General features: G+C 36.2%; 1 protein-coding gene across 2 annotated transcripts in view; it reads left to right on the top strand.

Moving 5' to 3' along the window:
- LOC117339400 (actin-binding LIM protein 1-like) overlaps positions 1-22,555 on the top strand; it is a 96,721-nt gene that overhangs the window by 39,208 nt on the left and 34,958 nt on the right. The window contains exons 2-4 of one of the 2 annotated variants that reach the window (XM_033900962.1): positions 2,706-3,206; positions 9,820-9,887; positions 15,814-15,894. In XM_033900962.1, coding sequence (XP_033756853.1) covers positions 2,706-3,206; positions 9,820-9,887; positions 15,814-15,894 — 650 coding nt within the window. The remainder of the gene's footprint in view (positions 1-2,705; positions 3,207-9,819; positions 9,888-15,813; positions 15,895-22,555) is intronic. The other variant, XM_033900963.1, reaches the window with a different exon arrangement.

Raw genomic sequence — 22,555 nt, 5'->3', positions numbered from 1 at the left:
CTTACATAGCGATGTAATGTAATGTCAATACATGGTTTACCCTCTTACATAGCGATGTAATGTAATGTCAATACTTGGTTTACCCTCTTACATAGCGATGTAATGTAATGTCAATACTTGGTTTACCCTCTTACATAGCGATGTAATGTAATGTCAATACGTGGTTTACCCTCTTACATAGCGATGTAATGTAATGTCAATACATGGTTTACCCTCTTACATAGCGATGTAATGTCAATACATGGTTTACCCTCTTACATAGCGATGTAATGTAATGTCAATACATGGTTTATCCTCTTACATAGCGATGTAATGTAATGTCAATACATGGTTTACCCTCTTACATAGCGATGTAATGTAATGTCAATACATGGTTTATCCTCTTACATAGCGATGTAATGTAATGTCTATACATGGTTTACCCTCTTACATAGCGATGTAATGTAATGTCAATACATGGTTTACCCTCTTACATAGCGATGTAATGTAATGTCAATACATGGTTTACCCTCTTACATAGCGATGTAATGTAATGTCAGATACATGGTTTACCCTCTTACATAGCGATGAAATGTAATGTCAATACATGGTTTACCCTCTTACATAGCGATGTAATGTCAATACATGGTTTACCCTCTTACATAGCGATGTAATGTAATGTCAGATACATGGTTTACCCTCTTACATAGCGATGTAATGTGTCAATACATGGTTTACCCTCTTACATAGCGATGTAATGTAATGTCAATACATGGTTTACCCTCTTACATAGCGATGTAATGTAATGTCAATACATGGTTTACCCTCTTACATAGCGATGTAATGTAATGTCAGATACATGGTTTACCCTCTTACATAGCGATGAAATGTAATGTCAATACATGGTTTACCCTCTTACATAGCGATATGTAATGTCAATACATGGTTTACCCTCTTACATAGCGATGTAATGTAATGTCAATACATGGTTTACCCTCTTACATAGCGATGTAATGTAATGTCAATACATGGTTTACCCTCTTACATAGCGATGTAATGTAATGTCAGATACATGGTTTACCCTCTTACATAGCGATGTAATGTAATGTCAATACATGGTTTACCCTCTTACATAGCGATGTAATGTAATGTCAATACATGGTTTACCCTCTTACATAGCGATGTAATGTAATGTCAATACATGGTTTATCCTCTTACATAGCGATGTAATGTAATGTCAATACATGGTTTACCCTCTTACGTAGCGATGTAATGTAATGTCAATACATGGTTTACCCTCTTACATAGCGATGTAATGTAATGTCAATACATGGTTTACCCTCTTAGCTTGCATACATACAAATGTAATGTCAATATTGATCTACTCTTGTGAACAGTTGGACATGTCTGGTCAATACCAAAATGTCTGTTTGCCTGCAAGCCTGTGTTACTCTGCAGGATTTACCCTCTTACATATATACACACCACTACATAAAGCATTAACCCAGCTAGTTTTTTACTATCTTTTATAATTGACGTATTGTCGATATATACATTTTACTCCCGTACCAACTACTACCTACAGCATATACGCTTAATAAGTATATTTACAAATACCCGTACATGAGTTGCATCAGGATTTCGACTCCCTGCTGATTCCTATTGAACCCTTATTGGTTTAAGATTGTGCTTTAAAAATGAGTTTAGAACTGGATTAAGTTATTAACTGCGAAGGTAATCTAATGTTAGTGCTGTACATTCTACTATGTATTTAAGGTGACCTTAGGGTTATATTTCAGAATGAAATGGAGTATATCTCAGAGCAGCTGACAGGTGCTTTTCCCACAAGTATAGACTTGGAAACATTATCAATGTATGATATCTGTACTAAAATTTGATTTTGGAATGGTTAAATTTTACCTCCTATCACTGCAAGAAAATATTGGATTTTAAGAAAAGTTTCTTTAGAGAAGGTAAGAGACTTCTGCAGATATATACATTGATGGAAACTGTGGAACATTATTGAAAAGATTAGTTGTGGAAAGTCATTTATCAGGAAGAGTAAATATTGTGTTGTAAATGCTTACCTGAATTTCTGTATCTCTAGTCAGATGATATCCCCCAGAGGCTTGTTAGGGGTATAATTACAGGTCTAACCACGCTGATACATTATCCAACCAGATCTATCTACAATATCGTGTCAATTTCAACAGTCACCTCCAGAAATAGTAAAGACCGACTTATTGTGCAGATCTCATTTGATCTCAGAGTTGTGCTGTTCGAGGGAGTAAGCATCAGATTTTACAAATCTCTGATTTAAGTAACTGATGTATTTTTGTATAGTTTACACTGTTAGAGGGACCGTGACCTTATTTGCATGACCTTTAAGGTCAGATTGGGATCGTTGAAATTGATGTTTATCTTTGAAGCTCTGTGAAAATAATAAAAACTGAATATATTCAAAGTGAAACATGATTATAGAAATTGATGTTTAAGTGAATGGATGTGTTATGGAATCACAGACGTTTGGAATCAGTTTTCTACTGTTAACACAGAGGGTACAGTTTTTGACAAAGCAGATATTCAATTGATCACAGGTCTTTAGAACTAGTAAACACTAAATGATTTATAATATAAATAAAAGAAAATTGTGTTTGGGTGATCATGAATATCAATATACATGTATATATGTATTGCTTGAATCAAACTTTGTTATTTCATTTTAGGTGCTAAAAACGCCAAACACCGGGGCCCAGAAGGGGATACCACCTCGTACCCATCACCCAAAAAGTCACCCAAGCGCTCACACCGTACATCTCGGTCTTCCAGCCGAGAACGAACCCCTTCACCAGTTGCCAGCCGCAAGGAGGCACGAGACCAAGATGTAGAGGTACAAGAGGAGGTCCAACAGCCTATAACGGCCCGCCGTACAGAAACCCGCCCAGAACGGCCACAGTCACATCGCGCGTCTCGAGAGAATGGAGTGCGAGAATCCATGGATGTGGACGATCACAAAGAAAACGTGCCAGAAATAGACAGTCAGATTATTGTAGAGAAAATGTCTTCTAGTCCTAGGACTCCTGCGAAAATGGTGAACGGACACGATAAACAATCGGAGCCCTTTACGCCGTTAAATGTGAATGATTCGCGGATTTCTAACCATCTCCCTCAAGCCACATCCACTCCAGCCCCGAATGGGATCTTAAGCAACATGAATGGACCAATGAGTAAGTTTGTTCATAATCTAACAGATATTTGACCAGAAAGTTTGTAAGTAATCTTTTATGAATATTTGTTGACGGTTTAACAGATATTTGACCGAAAGATGTCTTATTACTATTTCATGGATATTTGTTGACGATTTAACAGATATTTGACTAGAAAGTTTGTAAGTAATCTTTTATGAATATTTGACAGATTATTTAGTTTCATCCATTAATTCTTAAGGTTTTCACACGTGAATTAGTTTGCCAATCATCTAACAAGCTTTAAGTGTAGCCCAATCAGCATACACCAATTTGGTTGATGAATGTTACCTCATACATTGTATATTTTATATCCTATTGTACATTTGGCAGGTCATTTGTCTGATCATGGTAACAGGATACATGTAAAATGTAAAATTTATTTCTTTTACAACAATTGTAAAACAAGATATACCAACCTATATTAATTGCTTGTCCTGACCCGGATGGAAGCTACTGAGGGGTTAGTAGGAGTGGTATTACTGTTGGAGGAAACAGAAATGCCCTGAGAAACCCATGTTGTTAGGCAGGTGATCGTGACCCCTACACTTTTTCCTGACCAGCGGTACGATAAAATATTGTACATGTACAAGTCACAAGAAGTCAAACATTCCACCAGGTGTGCAATTTTTGTTTGAGCATATCAACAACACATATTTGTTTACCATACATGGGTCCCTACAGCTAATTATTATAAAGTCCCCTACTTGTGAACCGGGGGGAAATAGCTATAGGTTTCCTCCCAGTTCGTCCGTCAGTCCCTCTGTCAGGCCGTCCAGTTTTTCACACTTTTCTCAGTCATGCTTCAAAGTATGTTGGTGAAAGTTTGTATGTAACTTCAATATGAGAAGCTACAGATCAAGTTTCGAGTTTCAGAGTTTTTGGGTCAAAGTCAAGGTCACTGTTACTATTTTTAGCAGGGGGCGGTAGGGGACTTGTATTGTTTTAGCAATACCAAGCTTGCTTGTTAAATGAAATATGGTATTCAGCAAAAGTAACAATGATTATCGTTAATCCAGAACATGTGTCTGTTATGTAGGATACAATTTATAGCTATAAAAAACAAAATATATATTGTTCATTTTTGAAGTTGAATTAAATTCTTATTGACTCTGAAAAAATTGTTTTATTTCTATAAAAGTCAAAATATATATTGTTCATATTTGAAGTTGAATTAAATTCTTATTGACTCTGAAAAAAAATTTCTTATGTAGATCAGGAGGTTTTTCAGTGCATACAAAAAACTGTTATGTTTGTACATTGATGAGGTAATTGATGCCTGAGTGAGAGATACTTAATTAAACCTATACAAATTTATTCCAAACTTTTAAATGTCTGACGTTTAAAAAACCAAAACAACAACAAAAGATTGAGCACATAGACCTCCATTGTAACTAAGTATGACAGGTTTCAATATCAAAGATTTATAATAGTTTGTTTCTTATTCAGACCAGGCCATTGATTTCTCTGTATGTGTTGAATATGAGAAGTATTGTTCATTTAAAATGCACCAACATCAACTGTAATATGGTATTTATACACTAAAACTTAAGGCATTTATTTTAACCAAATTAGTTCAGTGATGAGGCAGCATTTTACAAGCTTTAGTATGTGTATATTAGATTTCATATAGTTAATCTTTAAAAATTCACCAATTGAAATAAATATCTCTTATACATGAAATTCTGTGGTTTAATAAAAAGCAATTGAAATTAGTGTCAACCTAATTTAGATTGTCTGTTTGAAGATAAACAAGAATGAACTTATTATAGCACTTAAAACTGTGTTAAAGTTATCTTGTTAAGTACATTTTCTAAAAATATACAGGTAAACATGTATATATATACAGTACACAACAGGTAAGTAGTATTACTTACATAAATTGGTCAGTATAATTACATGTTATATATATCAATATATTGCTTGTTGTGTCGGAGAGCTGACTTGCAAGTTTGGGAAAATTAAATACACAACATGGTTGAATGAGTTTTTCTCAGGGTGTACAAATATTTGTGAGGATTAAAATGTCGATTTATTTCATGAATTAAATGCTAGTCAACCATTGCATGTAATTGGCAGAGCAGAGTGCCTGTTGATTATGAAGGCAGCGATTATATGGCTTTATAAACTTTTAAGTTTTAAGCACATCTAGATAAAAGAAATAAAATTTGTTCTGCTTCCTACAGATATTTTCCTCTGGATATATATATCATCATTTTTATCGTTTGTTTTACCTGCTGTGTTATGTATACTGGTATGCTCTATAGATGCCATCACAAACTAAAAGTTCAATGTACGTTTAATTTGCTCCCTCTCAGATGCACAATACCATGTACCTTAAACTATAAATATATAGCCTTCATATATTTCATAAGAGCTGAGAAAAAAGATATGTTCCCTTATACCTAAAGCTCTTCTGACATGGAATTCATAGGAAGCTTGTGAGTGGTTTCTATGTAGGAGGAAACCAAAGCATCGGGAGAGAAAACTCTTCCTCAGAAGGGTGCCCTCATGCATACTTTTCCTCATTTAATCAAATCTTGGTCCCTGAGTCACACCTGCACTCAGTTATCTTTAAGATGGGATCTTTGTTTATTGTTTTGGTATAGGTCTTGACTTTCAGTGTTATAGAGGATTTCTGACAGGGGATCTCTGACAGGCCCCATGGGCCTTTTGTTCAGAAGGAGTTAGGGGCATTGCCTCTTTTAGTTAATGGTGTAGAAAATATGTCTTAGAGCCCTGTGGACCTGTTGTTTGAGTATAAGGTCTCTGTCAGACAGTAGTGTAAAAATGTTTCTGACAGGCCCCGTGTACCTGTTGTTTGTAAATGAGGTAGGAATGAGGTCTGTGAATTAGTAATGTACATGTAGAAAGTCTGTCTGACAGGTCCCATGGACCTGTTGTTTGTAGATGAGGTATAGTGATGAGGTCTGTGAATTAGTGATGTACATGTAGAAAGTCTGACAGGTCCCATGGACCTGTTGTTTGTTAATGAGGTAGGGATGAGGTCTGTGAATTATGGGTGTAGAAAGTCTGTCTGACAGGTCCCATGGACCTGTTATTTGTAAATGAGGTATAGTGATGAAGTCTGTGAGTTATGGGTGTAAAAGTCTGACAGGTTCCATGGACCTTTTGTTTGTTAATGAAGTAGTAATGAGGTCTGTGAGTTATGGGTGTAGAAAGTCTGTCTGACATGGGACCTGTTGTTTGTAAATGAGGTATAGTTATGAGGTCTGTGAGTTATTTATGGGTGTAGAAAGTCTGACAGGTCCCATGGACCTGTTGTTTGTAAATGAGGTAGTGATGAGGTTGAGTATATATGGCCTCTGTCATTTAGTGGTGAAGAAAATCTGTCTGACCTTTATAAATATTTGGTCAGTAGATAGGACTGGTCAAGGCGGCAGTTTACATAGCAGAGGTGTCTTGTAGTAATAACATAATCTCACGTTTTTCACCACTATGTAAACACCAGTCATGTCTAAGCCTATCCAGAAGTGTGAAATGGTATTAGGTTACTCCTCCCCCTACTGGTCGATTCTCTAGAGCCCCTATGTTACATCTTCCTGGTCGATTCTCTAGAGCCTCTATGTTACACCTCCCCCTACTGGTCGATTCTCTAGAGCCCCTATGTTACACCTTCCCCTACTGGTTGATTCTCTAGAGCCCCTATGTTACACCTCCCCCTACTGGTCGATTCTCTAGAGCCCCTATATATGTTACACCTTCCTGGTCGATTCTCTAGAAACCCTATGTTATACCTTCCCCTACTGGTCGATTCTCTAGAGCCCCTATGTTATACCTTCCCCTACTGGTCGATTCTCTAGAGCCCCTATGTTACACCTCCCCCTACTGGTCGATTCTCTAGAGCCCCTATATGTTACACCTTCCTGGTCGATTCTCTAGAGCCCCTATGTTACACCTTCCCCTACTGGTCGATTCTCTAGAGCCCCTATGTTACACCTTCCCCCTACTGGTCGATTCTCTAGAGCTCCTATGTTACACCTTCCCCCTACTGGTCGATTCTCTAGAGCTCCTATGTTACACCTTCCCTTACTGGTCGATTCTCTAGAAACCCTATGTTACACCTTCCCCTACTGGTCGATTCTCTAGAGCCCCTATGTTACACCTTCCCCCTACTGGTCGATTCTCTAGAAACCCTATGTTACACCTTCCCCTACTGGTCGATTCTCTAGAGCCCCTATGTTACACCTTCCCCTACTGGTCGATTCTCTAGAGCCCCTATGTTACACCTTCCCCTACTGGTCGATTCTCTATAGCCCCTATGTTACACCTTTCCCTACTGGTCGATTCTCTAGAGCCTCTATGTTACACCTTCCCCTACTGGTCGATTCTCTAGGGCCCCTAGGTTACACCTTCCTGGTCGATTCTCTAGAGCCCCTATGTTACACCGTCCCCTACTGGTCGATTCTCTAGAGCCCCTATGTTACACCTTCCCCTACTGGTCGATTCTCTAGAGCCCCTAGGTTACACCTTCCCCTATTGTTTGTGAGCCCCTTTCAGCGGATTTTACTCCAGTTTCCCTGATTTCTAGAAAAGAATAGTAATAGGATAATATGTATTACCCTGATATAGATGTGAAAGTCTGTGTTATCTAAGTAAGGCATATACATTTCTCCCATTCATAAGTGTCATATACCTCAACATGTACTTGTCTAGATTTACAAAGATAAAGTTCTGCACACACAAAACACACTGCAACTGGATCCAACAGCATGTGATTCAATGTCTAAAACATTTGTTTGACAAGCTAATTTATTCACTTTAAGACAGTTTTTATGTCTTGATCAGACATAGAAGGTATGATGTGTTCACCTTTTATACCTATTTGTGTGACATCTTGGTTAGACCTGGCGTTAATCAAAAACTAGAATTTCAACAAAATGTCTCGTGCACTTTGTCCGTTACTCTGTAATGTCTATAACTAAATAGTGTCGAATGCACTTTTTCCATTACTCTGTAATCCAAGCAAAATGGCCCATACATTAATCCATTACTAGAATTTCAACAAAATGTCTTATGTACTTTGTCCATTCCTCTGTAATGCAATCAAATTTTTTCTTACATATCAATAACTAGCAAATAAATTCTCTTTATTTTGGAAGAAAAATAAATTTTAAAATATTAATCTAAAATTTGTTCAAATGTAAGCCCTCCCCAAATTTTATGATAAACTTTTAGACAAGGAGAGGGACTTATCTGAGGATAAATATGGTACTAAACTTTTTACAATAGGGGAGGCGCCTGTTTATGGATTGATACGGTAATCAGAAACAAGACCTCCAACCTGTTGTTAAAGATATGTTAGTGCAAAAATCAACAATCACATAGCTTCAAACACTCTTAAAACAAAAGCAATTGTCATCAACTTTTATATATAAATATATGTTTATATCTTTGAGGTTTCTTTGCCAGTATCAAATGTAGGTCGCTGTGATCAGTATTCAATGCTTCAATAACTGACAGACTGGAAGACATTACATCAAGCTGAATTTTTTATTCCAGCAGTTGGAAGCTAGAAGCAGATTTGATTAAATAGGTTTATTGCTACAAAACTTCAGATATACTTGTAAAGGCATTTCCTACACCGCATGTGGCATCCTTCAGGATGTTTCTCTGATTATTGATTACATAACATTAGACTTAGATACAGAAAAGATATTCTGAATTATCATCTTGCGTGGGTGTTCCTTCAGTGAAAAGTTTTACTAGATATACCTGTTGTGTTAATTGTTTGGTTAATTAGACTGGCCAACAAACCCTAAGTCTTTTTGTTAAGAGTTGCTAAGCTAAATTCTAATACTAGCTTATCTCCCCCTAGGTTAAAATTTAGGGATGAGACATATCGTAGAGACCAAAATCATGAAGCTCAAATTTATTTATGATTTTAATATTCTTGAGACATGGGGCCAGTCTTATAGGGGGCCAGTTTAATGGTAAATATGTGTTCCTGTATCTGAGTTGTGGTCTGTGGTATGATCCGACCGGAAACAAGACCTGAAGCTGTATAATTATACTGTAGTTTGATGATGTACATTGCCCGGTGACTAAACCTATAATTACTTGTACATGTATCAGTTGACATCAGAAGGTAAACCGATGGTCAGGATAATAAGGATACCCATACTGGACATTACAATTCAATAGAACATGTCAGTCTGGCCTTCTTTGTGACTCTAATCACACTGTTAGATCTGAGATAGCCATTTGATCATTGATCAGTATGTATACCTATATACAGACCCTGTACAAACTTAGTGGGAAATAATCAGTTTTGACACCAATTACCTCCCTTGTTTTACAGGTCGAGTACGGATATTATAAGAAATAATTAGTTTTGACGCTTACCAATTACCTCCCTTGTTTTACAGGTTGAGTACAGAAATAAAAAGAAATAATTGGTTGTGACATATTTTGATTACCCCCCCCTTGTTTTACCAGGTCCAGTACAGATATGATAAGAAATAATTGGTTGTGACATATTTTTATTATCTCCCTTGTTTTACCAGGTCCAGTATAGATATGATAAGAAATAATTGGTTGTGACATATTCTGATTACCTCCCTTGTTTTACCAGGTCCAGACTCTGATGCTGACCACACAGACGTCAGTGATGATGAGGCCTTCACCCCCACAGATCAACAGGTATGGTTGTCATGGATACTGTTAAGTGTTACCTTTCCATGGAAACAGGCATACATATATCTTACTTTATTTATCCTATAATTAGCCCAGAGGGGCAACAAAGAACTTTTAATCAAAATAGATGATTTGCTTATTGTAATAAAATTTTGTGGAAATTTGCAATAGACAGGGTGGGCTTATTACCAGGCATGGGCTTACTATCGTATAAATACAGTGAAGAGTTAAAGGAAAGGTACTGCAGCATGTTGAGGTCGTTTCTATAAGCGATTGGTACAGATATGGATCCCTTTTAAACAAGTATTCACTACTATATATAAACCATATCTTAGCATGATTGTGCTGGTATTTAATACTCATCACTTTGTTTGATAAAGTTTTCATGTGAAATGGTTAATTTCAACAAAATCACTTGAGTTCTTAAGTTATAGATTCTGAAAAAGTATGAAAGGCATGGTGACTATATATATGCTCAACAATTCCTAGTTCAGACATTAGTCCTTTCTGAGGAAGATTAAGGAGTTGTTTTATAGCATGCTTAGAGAAGGTGTTCGATTGACTGCCTGTTGTTGGGTGGTTACCATAGAAACCAGGTATGAAGAGATGACAGGTTTAGTTTAGCTATCTACATAATAAAAACGGATTGTAGCTATCCTCATAGTTCTGCTATTTAGTGTATCACTAGTAGTAACAAATTGCTGGTAATTTATAAATCTTTGTATCAACTTTCATGTGTTCTTAATGTTTTCCATAAGGATTTTAAAATTAGATCGCTAACTTTTATGAATATTACAAATTAATGATGACACCCATCAAATCAGTCTAATCAAACGGCAGAATTTTTTTAATGCTTAGTTAGACATATTGCTCTCTCTCATATGTACATCTCCAAACTAGGTTTTTTCCAATTAATGCCAATGTGTTAATGGAAAGATACAGTTTTTAAGCCTGTTGATTATAGAGCCATATGATAGTCATCCTTTCATCCTCCCAGCAGGATAATAAAGATTAATTTAATGTTAGATGATATTTTAATGGTCTTATTAATCACATATGCAGCAACTTTTTCATTAATTTTAACTAATTAGAATCCACTATTACCATTTTTGCAGTGTCTGATCCTCATTTGTTTTCTCTTTAGTAATTGCTCTGTTGTTCCAGGTATCTTGTGATCATTATTGAGAAATATGATATTGTCTAATGAAACCCAAGGTAAATTGTATGTTTATTCATAACTTTGGCCTGATTTTTGGCTCTTAATGATCAGTTTTGTAAATTAGAAAGAGAAAAAGGTGTTCTTAAGGAAAATGTGAGAATTGTTTTGGTCGTAATGATGTTAGTTCGCCTTGGCATTGATGGTAACTAACGACTACAGTTCCTAGCTATGTCAGCGATCAACAACACTGCTCTGTTCAGCCAATAACTACACACCTCATCAATGGAAATTTTGCCTCACTGTAATTACCCTACAGTGAATTAGAGAGCAAAACTGACAGCCAAGATTGACGTGACCACCAGTTGTCATGGGTATACAGCAGTATATTCTGGTGTGGAGATCTGCGAGTCAAAATTGTTTTTAAAAAAAATTGAATTGCGGTAAAACTTCCTCGAACATTGCTAAAAAATTTAACAGAATTTGCTTAGTTTCTCATCCCCAGCCTTACAAATTTTGTTGACTATATACTGATTATAGTTTCATCAAGTTGAGTTTAAAGTAGGAACTCAAATACTGTTAAGCTTGAAAGGATATGTGTTAAATTTGAACAATAGGTAGAATTATTGATGTTCATTAATCTTACCAGGAGAAAGAATTTTGTCAATCTTATCACTTGAACGATTGTTTTATTCAGTTGCTCTTGTCTTTTTATCATAATCGAATAGATGGAATACTGAAAAGGCTTACTTCGACTGATACCTAATCTTAAGATAAATGCTTCAATCTCCTTATCTGCTTGCATATTTCCTGAGTCTATTGATGAGTGTACCTACAATAATCTCCAACTAAACTCCAATATCTACCGGGCTGTCAGAGATTCCAAGCTAAATTCTTAAGATAGAGATACCCCGGCCTCATAGTGAAAAGGAAGGTAGACTATGTTGTGATACTGTAGTCGATAGCAGGGTGTTATTAATGTATAATATACTTATCTGCATCCTCGGTGAACTACTGGGGGACTGATATAGAAAATCCCTTACCAGGGGGTTATGGAGGAGGAGGACAGACACTAAACATAAAAATTCTGCTTGTTTTAATAAACCGGATATCTTTTACGCTCTAAGCATGTTGATTCTCTGCAGTATTTGTAATAATTAACAATTTTCATGGTAATTTGAAATGTGGTTTAAATCATGTTTAAATCATTAATGATGTTTTGGGTAGCAAGAAGCTTAAGTCTGTTGTTATTATAAGCAAGGTGTCCTCACATAACCTGGCTGTTGTGAGGATGTTGAACTCTTAAAAAAGGTATAAAATCACGCTGCTTTTAAGTTAAATTTTGCTGATGTTGTGTTTTCAGTTGATAAATAATTAAAGCAAAACATCCTCATTTCCTAATTATTCCACCAGAGTTGGTTAATGCAGAGCTCAATATAATGCTCATCAAATTTTCATGAAATTTGATTAGAATTTCGATTTCCTAAATTTCATTCATGTTTGAAAATATATACTCAAACATTGAGATTTAAGTTTAAGTTTTGAAGTTAAAAAAAAATGGTTGTACGGCAAAAAATGAACCTGTAACTTACATTGACGTGGGGCCCATGTAGACATGTAAAATTATTTACATGTAGACAAGTAATTTGTTTACAAATACCAACCGCTAACCAATAACACGCTCAATTTCCAGTCACAGATTTTGAATTTATTTTTAAAGCCGTTTTGTTTTATTGCCTCAATATAAAGAGAGTCTGGATGTCAGTAATGTAATCTTCGCTTCTAAGGGGTACCTGGAAAATGTTGAGATCTCTTTGAATTTTTTCAGTAAAAGAAAGTCGGGCAGAATTTGGGAGTCTTTAGCTGCGATAGACACATTTCCTGCGGGGAGATAAAATACTGATAACCCCTTTCAGATATCTCGTCAAACTAAGCCTTCAGAACATTCTGGACTCAAATATCCGGAGGAAGAACAGGATACTGGGTTAAAGAAATGTAATGAGATCCCATGTTTTGGCATTAAAGGGTCAGAGTAGCTTTATGGTGGCTGTATATGTACGGTTGTATTTGATTACCTCCAGAAATGTGAAAATCTGTTGTAGCAATAAAAAAGTTGTTGAATGACTAAATATATATGCATCAATGTGGTGATAGTTTTAATGTATTATAATAGCGTTGAATATTATTGAGGAGATTAGTAAATCAAGTTTTGAAAGAGACAAAGTAAATAATTAAGAATTTAATGTTTCAAGCCCTATCTCTGCCATAAAAAAAAAAGTCTTGTGACTAATTAGAATCATCAGATTAATAAAGTGAAGTACATACTACAATGCATTATATATAATTCTCCTGGAGAAAAGCAAAGCTTTTGCAATGGTGTTACCAGATTTTTTCCTAAGATAACTTCTTTTTTTTAGTCGGAGTTAAATTATTATTGGACCTGCATATATATGTGTTGGAGGAATTGAATGACCTTGACACACTTATAAAACAATGGAGTTATAATAGTGATATATGACCTTTATTTTATTTATAGATTTATATAAACATGTCAGTGTTTCGCCAGTTGGAATGATGGCAGAATGCTACTGTATTTGTTTGCATGGAGATGTACTGTTGCTCTACATGCATGTGATGAAAATCTCTTTTATGTCAGTGTGTTTTCCTTGTGCATTAGCATGTACTGCATCTTGATTATTCATCCTCTTTTGATAATTATGATTTACATTTTATATCATTAAGTTATAGCATTTTAACAAAATACCAATAGCATTGGTGTCCATTCACCTACATCCAAATGTAAAAATAAAACAAAAATAACCCCAACCTTTTGGCAATATTTAGTTCTATTCTTATTTACAAAACAAAAATCTTTTGTAGTGACTTAGGAGAATATTAACTGTTTCCACTTTTGACCAAGATAATCCCCACTTCTTTAATGACTAAGATAATCCAACTTTTATAGTGACCAAGATAATCCTGATTTTGTTAGTGACCAAGATAATCCCGACTTTTGTTAGTGACCAAGATAATCCCGACTTTTGTAGGGACCAAGATAATCCCGACTTTTATTGTGACCAAGATAATCCCCACTTTTATTGTGACCAAGATAATCCCCACTTTTATTGTGACCAAGATAATCCCCACTTTTATTGTGACCAAGATAATCCCCACTTTTATTGTGACCAAGATAATCCAACTTTTATAGTGACCAAGATAATCCCCACTTTTATTGTGACCAAGATAATCCCCACTTTTATTGTGACCAAGATAATCCCCACTTTTATTGTGACCAAGATAATCCCGACTTTTGTAGTGACCAAGATAATCCCCACTTCTGTAGTGACCAAGATAATCCTCACTTCTGTAGTGACCAAGATAATCCCCACTTTTGTAGTGACCAAGATAATCCCCACTTTTGTAGTGACCAAGATAATCCTCACTTCTGTAGTGACCAAGATAATCCCCACTTTTGTAGTGACTAAGATAATCCCCACTTTTGTAGTGACTAAGATAATCCCCAATTTTTATAGTGACTAAGATAATCCCCACTTTTGTAGTGACTAAGATAATCCTCACTTCTGTAGTGACTAAGATAATCCCCACTTTTGTAGTGACTAAGATAATCCCCACTTTTGTAGTGACTAAGATAATCCCCACTTTTGTAGTGACTAAGATAATCCCCACTTTTGTAGTGACTAAGATAATCCCCACTTCTGTAGTGACCAAGATAATCCTCACTTCTGTAGTGACCAAGATAATCCTCACTTCTGTAGTGACTAAGATAATCCTGCATATGACTTTTGTTAGTGACCACGATAATCCTCACTTTTGATGTGACGGTAGTAATAACAATAATCTTTACTTTAGTTAAATTGCAGTAGTCTTCCTTTATAATGCTAAATTACAAATATATTAATGTGTAAGTTAGTTACTGATTGAAGTTTGTCATTATCAAGAAAGCAATGGAATTTTATGTCTATATTTGACGTGATAGACTTTGCTATCATTTTCTGTATTTGTTGTGATAGACTTTGCTATCATTTTCCGTATTTGTTGTGATAGACTTTGCTATCATTTTCTGTATTTGTTGTGACAGACTTTGCTATCATTGCCTCCATTTTATTACCTTGCCTTATGATTACATTGCATTGTGGTAATTCTGTATTCTTAGCCAGATTTCTGTCTGATTCAATTGGTGACCGAGATTTGTACTTGTATTTCACAATGTACTCTTTAATGAAAAATGTTACCATGGTTACACAGAAATCTACGTCAATCTTTGTTTGCTGCGGCCATGAAATGGACCATCTTAAACGTAAATTTTCTATATCATCAAACTATTTGTCATTTCTGAAATTGAGAACTGGAAAATAAAAATAAATGTGAAATTTTACGATTAATGATGGTTCATTTGAAGTTCTATTTGCCAGTTCTTGCTAATGAATCATGTCTTGGCCAGGGAAACATGTAAAACAACGGCTGTGGCTCAAACTATATTCTAAATTTGTTATCATACATGACCAAATATAGTCTTTGGAACAGAAATAAATTATATTAAAGTATGAATTATTTTTATTTCTTAACTTGAATAATGTATTTAATATCTATTCCTTTAGAGCTAGTTGAGTACAAGAAATGAATATCAGATTTATGACTAAAGATGGATATCTAGATTAATACATGTTGGCCACCTGCATGCATTTTACATGTTTCACTGTATTGAAGCCTCCCACCCTGTTGACTTGATGTTGTATGGTGTTGTTTGTTGTTTAGTTTCAGTTCAATGACCGTAGTCCCAGTTCCGGTTCCTTGGTTTCCCAGTCCACCGTCAGCAGCAGCAAGCGCTCACAGTCGGTAGGCAACCTGTGCTGTCTCTCCCAAAACTCTACAATCAATGTTGACAACATTTAAAACAATACCTGAATTTATCCTATGATTAGCCCAGGGACAAATATATAAAATTTGTCTGGAAATTAAAGTAAGTGGGGAAATAAATATTGCAGGATACTGAAATGGCATTTATTGGCAATTTTACTGAACTTTTACTCGATTGGGCTTATTACCAGGCATGGGCTTATTGCCAGGCATGGACTTATTGCCAGGCATGGGCTTATTGTCAGGCATGGGTTTATTGTCAGACATAGGCTTATTACCAGACATGGGCTTATTGCTGGATAAATAAGGTCATGTCCAATGTGTCAACCTACACTTTACAATTCATAACATATTCAAAGCATTGTGAACCCCCCCCCCCAAAAAAAAGGGTTCCAAAACATAACGTGAAGAAAATTTGACTCGAGCTCATTGATATCAATGTTTCAAATTAAATAGATATATATTTATTTCCCAATCTGCACCCGCTAAAAAATACCTGTGCTATTCAAGTATCATAGATTTCTGAAAAGCAAGCTGAACATCTGTTGGTGTAGGTTGAATTAGAGGCTGTTGTCGACAGTGTCAGACCTAAGCTTGTAGAGATGATATAGGCTTTCTAACATCAGGTAACCTTACAAAAGTATTGAGTGTCACATAGACCTTGATTTTGTTCTCTGTACACCTGTTTGTCCAGCTAGATTCCTTTATTTCTTGTTTGTTTTCAATTAGGAAAGCTACGCAGGATGATTTTCCTTCACCTTATGATGACGTTCTCCAGTTCTAGGTCATACATGGTAGAATATGACCTGTGAATTAGGAAGAGAGAAATAAAAGGAACCAACACGAATATCATGAGAAAAATCATGTTATCACATAGTGCTTTTGTGTTGTGTATATTGAAGTGTATTTAAATCTTTGAAACGGTTGACTTTTGAAAGTTATATTGTATCACTAAGACAAGACTTCTTGCCAATGAGATACCGATATGTATTAACTAACATGTACACGTATAGACCAGAAAAGAATTACATACAAATTTCAGTGTGGCTGGTCCTTCAGGCCGAGTCTGTGATCCAGCCCTTATCTGATAGGATGCAATAATGTATTGTGGTGTAGTGTGTTATAGTATATTTGATTAAAAAATTGTTCAAACCAAACTAAGTTTGTGTTCAAAAGTGCTGGTTGAAACATAGTGGTCCAATTAATTAAACTGAATTAGTGGTGTCTAAATAAATTACTCTGAAGAAAAAGGTAAAACTACGACAAAATTTGCACTAGCCTACTGGGCATGTAGTCACCAATTTTACCTGTCCGCAGATCAAATCTTAAGGGCCTCTATCAGCCATTGAACCCAGTTTTTTCATGCCCTGCAGAACCACATGACCCTGAGATACCACATGTGGCACAGTGTACCAGCTGATTACTATTGCACTCTTCTGTAACTCCGTGTAACAATACAATACACATGGTTCACCTGGGGAGACCTATCATATCATATCCAGGGCAGGCCAATTTTACAGGCCATTACATTTAATATCCATATGTCAGACTGACATATTTCAGGGCAGTTGGGAACAGACTCTCCAAATACCACAAACATCTTGTTTTTAGAATAGTTTGTGAGAGGGGCATTGTTTTTTCAGCTGTCTATCAACTGATGGACCCAACTGATCATGTAGTTGTTCTGTGAGGTTAAAGGTCAAGTTCACCTAATCAAGGTTAAAGGTCAAGTTCATCTATAATATTTCAATGTTTTTATAAGATTTGTTGTTGTTTGATTGATGATGAATGACGAGTTCGTACAATCTTCTTAATAATTTTGATAGATTTTAAAATAAATCATTGTACTTCACATCTAATCAAGGTTAAAGGTCAAGTTATGTGTTAATTTGCTTTATGATGATTTAGCTTGCTTTGTCTGGTGAATTTTCACTGAATGTTATGTACAAGATATAGAATAGTAATGGCTGGAAAAGACAGGTTGAGTTAGGAATATAAGGTCAATGGTGTCAGTTTGGTTTGGTAGGAAATACTGACAAAAGTTTTGATGCGGACTACTGGTACTTCTCAGTTGTTGTCTCTGAACCTATTAGTAAGACATTGACAAATGTGTGTTGCTATAGTTATTCCTTAAAGTATATGTAAAAAAAGTGTCATGTAATCATGTTGTGTAAGTGGACTTGTCGTCAGTGACGACACTAAATGAGCAGTCATTGCTGTGATGAGTATAAATGTCAGATTTACTCCTCTGCTTCCAGATATCCCCATTGTTCTGGTTTTCAGGGATAAACGAATAACAATAAATGTTCCACCTTTCAACAATAAATAAACGTCCGGAAAAATTATTTGATATTAAATGTGTAAAAAACTGGTTCAGTGGTGTATCTATGGAGGCCATTGTCTGGGCTTGTCTAGACAGACATGCTTAATATCAGTTATTGTGTCATTATATGGATTGGCTGAACATGGAAACACTTGGCCTTTTATGTGTGAAAATTTTTATGTGGAACATCAGTGTATTATACTGACAAAAAGTCACATGGCTGGGTTTATTGCCATGTCAACATCCAGGGTGGTATTGAGGTAGTTTGTCTTTGTAGTAGCTGGTTGCTACATCACTCAAGAAAAATAGGAGGCCGTTCCAGGGCATTTAGGATACAGTGTCTTGCCTACAAGCCTCAGGACACAATCATGACAAGACAGGACAGTCCATGATTTTGTCAGCTTCCTGAGAAACAAAAACCACCCACGAGAAATGGACTGGACCACACACCTTGGATCTAATCACCTGGCGTTGCATTTGTCCAAAACTCTTCCAACTGAGCTATTTAGGCCCCATTTACATGTAGAACATCAGTCTTGACTCTTCATTTCTGGCAAACATGAGATTATTAGATTAGATCGGACCGTGTCTGAGTAATTTTGGAAAAAAATTACTTTTTATCTTTTACTGGAACATTTGACATGAGAAATGACAAGTACAAATTCCAACAGGAACTGAGAATTTGGATGAAAAATGAGTCTCGTTTATTTCCAAAATATTGGCTGGTTTTGTTTTGGCATTTGACCCTACCAGCTGATGGGATCAATCAGTTATTTCCCTTTCTGGAACTCTTTGATGTTTAAAAGTACACCATCTATAGGTGGATCGTGGTGCTGTAAGCAGTTTAAGGTGAAGTCTGATTGGGTACAATCTGATGCATAGGGTCGGATCTTCAGTCATCTGTTGCCCGGCATTTTAGACTTTCTGTTTTAATATCAATAGGGATTCAAAAGAAAGTATCACAGATGGCCATGAAAGTATTGGCATAGATGGCAGTCCATGCAGAATTGATTCAGCTATGAAACAAAACATGAAAGCCATCATGATGTGTCTTCTTATAATTTCTACCGTCCAAATTAAAATTGTTCGGATTTTTTTATCAGATTAAATAAGATTTTCCTGATTATGTCAGAAAGGTCAGGCAGGTTTCATGACATTTTGATGGCCATGAAATGACTCCTTATTCAGTATGAGCATAAACTGAGAATGTCTATGGAAATGTTATACCTCCACTCCGGATTTATTGGAAAAGAACAATGTTTTAATTACTGAAATGGCAAAGTGTGCCAGACTTTCCCCCCAAAGTTGTAGATGGTTGGATGGCCAAATGGTAACTGTAATAGGTGCCTCAGACCACTTTGTGGCAATCACTTGGTGGCGAGGCGTAAAAATATAGTATTTATATAAACCCAGGTGAAATGTTGACCATGGTCGACCATGGTTGTCATGGTATTTGACTGCTGCCAACCATGAACTATCATGGTTGACCATCAAATTCCATCATAAACCTTGATCGAGACCATGGTTGACTATGGTCAAGACCATGGAAAACCATGGTCATGTCAAAGCACAATTTTGACCATGGTTGACCACGGTCAATTTCTGGAAAGACCATGGAACACCATGGTCATTCCAAAGTACTCAAATTTAACCATGGTTGACCATGGTGTATTTCTGCAAAGACCATGGTCGACCATGGCATAATCAGTAAATAAACTGTAAAAATAATGTCATATCAACATTTGTCTAATACCGTGATGCCAATTAACAAAACATGGTCGACCATGGTTCTGTGACCATGAACTACCATGGTTTTCTATGGAAGTCCATGGTTATTGACCGTCTGTTTCGTCTGGGAAATGTTCATCGTAATGCTTGTTATATATGTATATGTTAGTCAGTGAGAGCTGTGATACCCCTTGTTTAGATTTTTCGACTATTGTGTTGCGATAGAGCACTTGAACATGACCCCTTATAGTGTAGTGGTACTTGTGTGATCTGTTCCGTTCCTAAAGTAGCCCAGTCAAGCTGTCCGCAAGTGATAATTCTTAGTCATAATGACAGATCTAACGTGTTACTGACATTCAGATATGGCTGGATAGAACTTAATAGGGGCGGGAACAACATTTCTTGTCTTGATGAGCCATCATTGTAATAGATATGTTTTTGCTTGTTAATTGTTTTTTTCAGAATGTTTCAGTTTTAATTGATAAGCTTAATGGCTTGTCACTCGAATCATGATCCTATTATGGGAAATATGAATTGTAATTAATGTAACAGCAAGTTGCTAAATGAGTATATTTAATTATAGTTTTTGGAAAAATTCTGAATCAGAAAGTCATTATTCACAATATCTAATGATAGTTTAGGAGACAATTCTGAATCAACATGTTACTAAATTACAATACTTGATAATTAAAGTTCAGGGGAAAATTCTAAATCAGCAAGTCGCTAAATCACGATTCTTATTTGTTGTTCAGGGTAAAATTCTAAATCAGCAAGTCGCTAAATCACGATACTTATTTATAGTTCAGGATAAGATTCTAAATCAGTAAGTCGCTAAATAACGATACTCATTTGTTGTTCAAGGTAAAATTCTTAATCAGGAAGTCACTAAATCACGATACTTATGTATAGTTCTCTAGAAATATCATTCCTAATGACCAGTGTTGAAGTCATGATTTTATAGTATATAGGTATTGGTATCTACATATGTAATGTAGACACCTCAGGATGGTATTTGTGACGAAGTGTTGTTCTCTCTCTACTTTAAATCACTTTCAATGTACTTAATCTTGTGAGTTATGCCTGTAGGTTTTATTCACAAGTAGTTCAAGTCCACTGTTGAAAGGGCTCTGTTCTACGTTGATGACGATCATCTGTGCATTGATATTTGCAGAGGATTTGAATTAATTTAATAGATAACTTACCATATTTCCGACAGTTTTTAGGGCCTATGTGATTTGACTAAACTATGTATAGAGGTAGTTGAGCAGTTGACACAATAACATTTTCGCCATTATAATATTGTCAAAGAAAAAAGTGTAAACTTTATTAGTGCCTTGCTCATGAAATCGGGGAGGATATAGACTTTCTCTTTTTCTGTCTTGTACATACCACAAAAGAGTTGTCAGCACTCTAGCGGCTTCATTCCTTGAAAAATTTTGATCAAACTTCATGCAGTAATTTTTCTGACAGGTTCCAGTTTCTGGGATTTTGGGTCAATGTCAAGGTCACTATTACTATTTTAGCGGGGGCTGGTAGTGGACTGCTTCAGCAATACCATGTATGCGTTTTTATTTTGTAGTAATTGGTAAAAAAGTTATATCAACTTATATTAATCACTTTTTTGGGCCCAGATAGAAGCATTTATTACATTTTTACCAGTGAAGAATCTAGTGAAAAATATCACTTTTTGCTGATTTGACCAATCAAATTAATGATTAGAAAATACCACAATAATTGACCAATCAGAAAGCCCGACATATATGTCAGGACCTGGACAGGGGAAACTACTTTTTTTGTTTACAAATTATCGCTGTAGTCCTAGTTAGCATACGGGGTAGGGTTTTCGTTGATGAAAAATGTAATAAACAGAATATCTAACAGTGTCTTCAGTAATACCAAATATATTTCACTCGTGTGGCTAATATTTAGATGTTTTTCACTCGTGCTGCGCACTCGTGAAAAATATCAAAATATTAGCCCCACTCGTGAAATATATTTGGTATTACTGAAGACACTGTTAGATATCCTCTATGCATTGGGTCTGACTGTGGGAGTGAACCAGAGTACCCAGATAGAAGCATGCATTGGGTCTGACTGTGGGAGTGAACCAGAGTACCCAGATAGAAGCATGCATTGGGTCTGACTGTGGGAGTGAACCAGAGTACCCAGATAAAAGCATGCATTGGGTCTGACTGTGGGAGTGAACCAGAGTACCCAGATAGAAGCATGCATTGGGTCTGACTGTGGGAGTGAACCAGAGTACCCAGATAAAAGCATGCATTGGGTCTGACTGTGGGAGTGAACCAGAGTACCCAGATAGAAGCATGCATTGGGTCTGACTGTGGGAGTGAACCAGAGTACCCAGATAGAAGCATGCATTGGGTCTGACTGTGGGAGTGAACCAGAGTACCCAGATAGAAGCATGCATTGGGTCTGACTGTGGGAGTGAACCAGAGTACCCAGATAAAAGCATGCATTGGGTCTGACTGTGGGAGTGAACCAGAGTACCCAGAGAAAATCCACATTTTTGGGCTGGTGACCCCATACCTTTTCATGCCCGATCGGGGAATCAAACCTTGACCACTCAAT

The sequence above is a fragment of the Pecten maximus genome, chromosome 12 (assembly GCF_902652985.1).
Source record: "Pecten maximus chromosome 12, xPecMax1.1, whole genome shotgun sequence".
Lineage (NCBI taxonomy): Eukaryota > Metazoa > Mollusca > Bivalvia > Pectinida > Pectinidae > Pecten > Pecten maximus.
This window is presented reverse-complemented; position numbering and strand designations above follow the sequence as displayed.